The sequence below is a fragment of the Semicossyphus pulcher genome, unplaced genomic scaffold (genome assembly GCF_022749685.1).
Source record: "Semicossyphus pulcher isolate SPU_LCO1_2020_fin unplaced genomic scaffold, fSemPul1.0.p SCAF_1, whole genome shotgun sequence".
NCBI classification, from domain to species: Eukaryota; Metazoa; Chordata; class Actinopteri; order Labriformes; family Labridae; genus Semicossyphus; species Semicossyphus pulcher.
Window position 1 is genome coordinate 32,117,402 of NW_027211603.1, and position 6,000 is coordinate 32,123,401.

General features: G+C 47.1%; 1 protein-coding gene across 1 annotated transcript in view; it reads left to right on the forward strand.

The window, feature by feature from the left end:
- The window catches only part of LOC138589795 (neural-cadherin), a 334,506-nt gene extending 328,902 nt beyond the window's left edge, over positions 1-5,604 (forward strand). Inside the window, exons 36-37 of the mRNA XM_069660252.1 lie at positions 780-934; positions 2,348-5,604. Coding sequence (XP_069516353.1) covers positions 780-934; positions 2,348-2,956 — 764 coding nt within the window. The 3' untranslated portion in view covers positions 2,957-5,604. The remainder of the gene's footprint in view (positions 1-779; positions 935-2,347) is intronic.
- The last annotated feature ends 396 nt before the right edge of the window (positions 5,605-6,000 follow it).

Here is a 6,000-nt window from a genome sequence, read left to right on the forward strand (position 1 = left end):
CAAACCGTGAACCATGATCCAGACTGTGAACGTTTCACGATATTAATCACATGCTTGGTGAGTTTTAGGTAAAGGTCCTGGTTTGGGTTGAAATATTAAGTCAATGTTGGCATTTGATTTCACGGGACATTTCATGGGAAATGAATGGTGTTTCATGGCTGGAAGTTCTGTGTTTGACCTTTGTGCTTTCCTCGCCAATCACAGCAGAGTAGGGCAGACTATCGGGGAGAAAAATGTAGCTAGGACCAAATGACACTGATGCTAATGTTATACTACATCTGCTGCTAACATGTTAGCCATCCCAACATGTGATCAGTGTTGAAACGGTTTGCTGCAGCGGCTTAAAACACCGGCCCAGATTAAACTGGTCTCTACCCTTATTCCAATTGTGCCAACCCTGCAAAGCTTTGACCCTCCAGATCAGCCAGTAAATAATTAAAGGGAAAGTTTTGGTGATGCTTCAAAAGTTTTTTACTCTGTACTAAGCCCTGCTGGCCCCAAACAGGTCTCTAGATTAAAAGTTTTCTCAAACACTCTTTAAAACTCTTATTTTGAAATATATCAGCCCTAAAATAACTCTTGTTACCTTGAACCCTTCATCATCACTTGAACCCCACAAACTGATCAGTTTGCAGCTCACATTTTTTGGCAAATGATGCTCAAGGCCATCTCCATCAAACGGCACCTCTCTCTGGGGCCACACCTTAATTGGCTAAAGGATCTTAATCAGGTAATTTGCAATGCTAATGCAACTCCATCTCACTCTGTCTTACCTGCAGTGCTGCTGCTGGGCATTTTCCTCTACACCCGCTGGAGGAGCTACAAAGGGCTGAAGGAGGGCGTGTATCACGTGTCTGCCCACCACGACGGCTGGGAGGACATCCGAGAGAACGTCCTCAACTATGACGAGGAGGGAGGCGGAGAGGAGGACCAGGTACAACGCACGCGCACACACACACACACACACACACACACACACACACACACACACACACACACACATATTCTTCCCTGTCCCTTGTGGCAAAGCATAGGAAAGACATCTTTTGTGAGGATACACTCACTTTAACACCGCACATTAACACACAACCTGCAAGTGCACCCTTTTTAACCTGATACTCTCCATTGTACTAAAAGCAGAATGCACCATATATATGAAGCAATGTTTTCAGCTGCATCATTTCTGAGTTCACCTTTATTTTGAAATAGCAGTGGATGTACGGTAGCAGCTTTATAGAGGATACAGTCAATTCAATTTGGAATAAAATCCGTGTGTGTGTCAGGCTCACCAGCGTTTCAATTAGGCCCACGCAAAATCCTTATCTCCCCTCTCCAACAGCCACTGTAACCCACAAGCACTCGGCAGTACTTAAGAGCTTGCATAATATCACGGCTTTGATCGAAGCAAACACATGTGGCCGCTAAGTCGCTACTAACACACACACACACACACGCACGCACGCGCACACACACACACACACACACACACACACACACAGATTGTTGTCACACCTTGTCAATACCCCAAAACCCTCAAGGTCTTGTCCTGTGTACTGTTAATTACCTGCAGCCAAACACTTGCGCATACAAACACGCACACACACACACACACACACACACACACGCAGAGTCCTGATCCCCTATAGCGGAGCAGATGCTGCAGATTATTCTCGAGAGTTTTGTTTGAATGCTCTCCGGAGGAAAAAAAAACAGCACTTTCCACTCATCACATAATCAGTTTTACAAAGCGACCCACACCTCCTCCGTGTGTATCTTTTCTTCTTCCTCCTCCTCCTCCTCCTCCTCCTCCTACATCCCTCAGTTTCTCATCTCCGCTGCCGTGGTTACAGTTTTGGTGGAATCACATTAGCACTGAAGTGATTGGCTGTTACAGTATATGTGCAGCTAACGGCGGCTCCTAAACTCAATGCCCCAGTGCACATGAGAGACGGCGAGAAAGTGAGCAGCCCTTCGTCTCCTCTCTGAATCACCACCGCTCATATGTTTTATCTGCCTGGTCTCTCTCACACACACACAGATACTGAACATTACGGGGACTTCTGTTAGACAGTAAATGGAGACAGATTGGAAACTTAAATACGTGGAACATTCACAGTAAACGTTACGGGAGAGCTGATTGTTTTTCTGCTCTCTTTTCATTTTTCTGCACTCTCTTTGTCACCTTTCATTTTTTTCTCCCCCCTCTTCCCCTAAACATTCATTCTTTCACTCAGACTCGCTGTTTGCTCATCTGTCTTTTTTTTTACAGCTTCTGTGCTAACCAGAACTTCTCCTCTGTTTGTTCACGTCTGTGTGTGATTCCTCATGTGTTTGTGTTTGTGTGCAGAATGCTTACGACATGGCGGAGCTGCAGAAGTCCCTCCAGCCGAGCCCGGCCCAGTCGGTGCAGTACTGCCGCTCCAGAGCCCTGCACCACCACCCTCCTCCTCCCCACCACCATCACCACCTTCTCCACCAGGCTTCTCCTGCCCCGCCCTCCACCCAGCCACTGGACTCTCTCAGCCGGACGACCAGCTCCACCACGTTGCCTCCCTCAGCAGCATCCACCTCCTCCACCGGTACCACCAGCCTGCGTAGAGACGTCCCCCCCACCAGACTCCCCGCCCAGGGCCAGGCCCGCCCCTCCCAGCTGGCCCGCCGCTCCCTCTCCTTCTCCAGCCAGGACCTCGCCCGCTACCTGTGCGAGATCATCCGCGATGCAGACCAGCATCCAGACACAGGGCCTTTCGACTCCCTGCAAGTCTTCTCCACCGAGGGAGGGGGCTCGCCAGCCGGCTCCCTTAGCTCCTTCAGCTCAGCGGGGCTGGATGGGGGGAGCAGTGCAGATGGGGGAGGCGGAGGAGAGGGGAGAAGGGAGGAGACACTGGGGGAGTGGGGGCCTCGCTTTGAGAAGCTGCGTGCGCTGTACGAGCGAGCCGAGGCGAGCGACCTCTGAGCTCAGATGCACACAGACTGAACTGAGAGGACCCTGAAAACGGGCCAACCCTAAACAATCAATTAGCAGACGCTGAGCGGCGACCGAGGCGGGAAACAGCGAGAGACTGAGTGACAGAGAGACTCGCTCCACACCCCTCACTCCCCTCACCCTGACACAGGAGGTGTTGTATTTACTGGATGATGAGCAGCGTCAATCAACACGGCGGCCTAACAGACAGATGAAAGCGTCCCTGAGAAAAGAGGCTGTCGCTCTGCGCTCCTCTACCTCGGAGCAGACGTTATCAAACCTGCCAGTCACCTTAAAGGCTTCAGAACGTCACTCTCTACCTGGGCTACTCATCATGATGGAGCTCAGCTTCACTGTCAGACAGATCCGTTCCAGTCACAGCCAATAATACCCCAAATTTCCTTTCTTTTCTACCACTCATTGTGAACTGAGTGTCAGATGAAGGCCTGCAATGTGAAATGGGAAGTTTTTTTTATATATCTGAGCAAAATCAATGTCACATGAAATGTATTTTTTAGCACTTTGCTGCTGAATTCGATCTTTGTAAATAAGAAAGACTCTATATACACTTCACTGTGTGGTTACATGAAGAGACAGTGAAGATGAGTGGGATCATACTGAGTAGCCCTTATTACACAGAGTCTGGATTTTCAGTATATAGTGGACACATTGTGTTCTCGCTGCCTGGCTGTACACAGCTTCTGTCAATGTTTGAAAAAAAAAGTGCTTCGACCATCACTGGGTTGCAGATTGAGATTTTGTTTCGTTTTTTTCTGGTAATGTGTCTTTGCTGGGTTGAGTAATTCTGTATTGGTTGGGTGTTTCAAGTTTCACCGCTCCGTGGGTTGTTAGACATCAAGCTTTCTACTTACTACTTCGCCCTCGTCTTCATGTGATTTCCTATTCTCATTCGCGCTCTCCTCCGCCGCCCGCTCCTCCTCACCCGAGGGAGGGTGCAGAAAAATTCAAACAGCTTTGTTACAAAGAAATGGGAGCGGACGTGCGGACCACGGGAGGGAGGAAATACTTGCTCTGTTGCTCTGTTCCGTGCACGCTCTTCTTCAGGCATACCAAATGTGGTGGTTGCGAGAGACCGCTTTCACAGACATTTGCTTGGTAGAATACAAACTATGTCAAGCGGCTTTCCAAGGTGACTACTCAATAAATACAAACCGAAAGAGGAGGAGGAGGAGGAGGGAGATCCATAATGATGATACCTGTGCCATACACAGTCCTCACACACATTCATCTATTGCTCCTCGCTAAAATAGCGACTCTTGGCTGAAGCAGTGTGATAGTTGTTGGAAAATGGACAGATATAAAGGGAATAATCACTCTGCAGTTGTTATCCTAGCTGTGAATTGTCAGCACGGAGAAAGCGTCCTCTTATTTGGCTTTCTTGTCACATCATCCCCGTACCAAAAAGGTAAAAAGGCTCCCTGTTTTTGTGGAAGCGCTCAGAACAATTTGTCTGACGAGAAGGAAAAAGGCAAAGAACAATAAAAAGCAGAGAATGGGAACAGGCAGAGCACAGAGTCTGAAAAAGGACCTGATCTCCTCACCTCGTGATAACAGAGATGAGATGAGAAATGAGGAGTAGAGGCGGGGAGGAACCATCCGATCAAGTGCCTGTTCTGTGGTGAAAGGTGCCGCTTGGTAGCTCCGCAGGTAGCTGTAGGGGGTGGGGGTAATGTTTTGTCGCACAGCAAATAGTTTAAATAGAAAAGTCATGTGTCCTCACCCTATCTGCCTCCCTCTCCCTGCTATCCTCCAAAAAACAACCTGGCCTCACCTGGCGTCGCAGGTGCTGGCTCCTGCAGGAAGTAGCAGCTGCACTCTCATTGTGCTCTCTTTTTTTTATTCGTCTTCACGCTGGCAGAGCAGATCCTCTCTGCAAAGAGCAGTTAAAGGGTGGGAGTGTGTGAAAACATGTCAGGCCACTAATCCTAATAGGAGCTGATGGCTCGCTGTCATGCTGCAAAAACCAAAGGATTGCGGGTACTTGCTAAAGAGACGACAGAGGAGTCGATCTCTAGATTGCAGCTTTCCAGAAACACGTTAATTTCTCAAAAGCAGAGGAAACAATGTGGCTTTTAAAACTCGGTAGTCACGTGAGGATGCAGTACACTGTGGGTTGATGCCTGAAAGTCAGACACACGTTTTTGTTTTTTTTATAGACAGTGGGGATTTTGTAGAGGGGATGCTTGCTTTGTATTCCTCTGCAGAGAGGGGCCGAGCCTGAGCCACGCAGAGAGGCGAAGGATGAAGACGCTTTGTGCTTCTCCTCTCCCTCTCTCTCTCTCTGCAGCTGTAAGGAGCAGCCACTCACTCCCCACCATCACATCCATTCATTTGTACCATATAACAGCTTCTTAAATGTTGTGTTCCAGGTGCAGACATGTCGTGAACAAAGTTAATGTTTTTACCTCATTTGTAAATACAGAGATTAATTAATTACAATTATTGCTTTTTTTGTCAAGAAAAGCAGCAAAGGTTTAAAACGTGCAGCCTCTGAGAAAAAACATCAAACCAAACATATCTTTTTTATCATCCTGACGGTGGTGATGAGCTTTGGACAGTTATGTGAGTGTTTTGTATTTGCTTTGATCTTTTTTTCTCAATAAATTCATTTATTTGCACCAGAGACTGCTGCGTCGTGACTGCATCTGAAAGAAAAGGAAGAGGTTCTGACCTTGCATAATAAAAAGACAAGGAAATTGTATTGTTGGAAAAAAATACTTTTATTGATCATACTGCCATTGAACATAGATGTGTCTAATATCTAACACTGCCATCGGAAAAGATTTCAACACGACCCAATTATCCTGCAGATTCCCTCCACCGATAACATACAATGAGAACAATTTTAATAGCAGAATAAACATTTAAGAGTTTGTATGAATTCTGGAGTAAAAATGACCTTAAGTAGAAAAGCAGATGTACAACGTGTATGTGGATTTAATAACAGAGAAACATGGAAGAAAAAAAGACAAAGGCACTCACATACAGTACACAATACTCTTCTGTCAGATGAA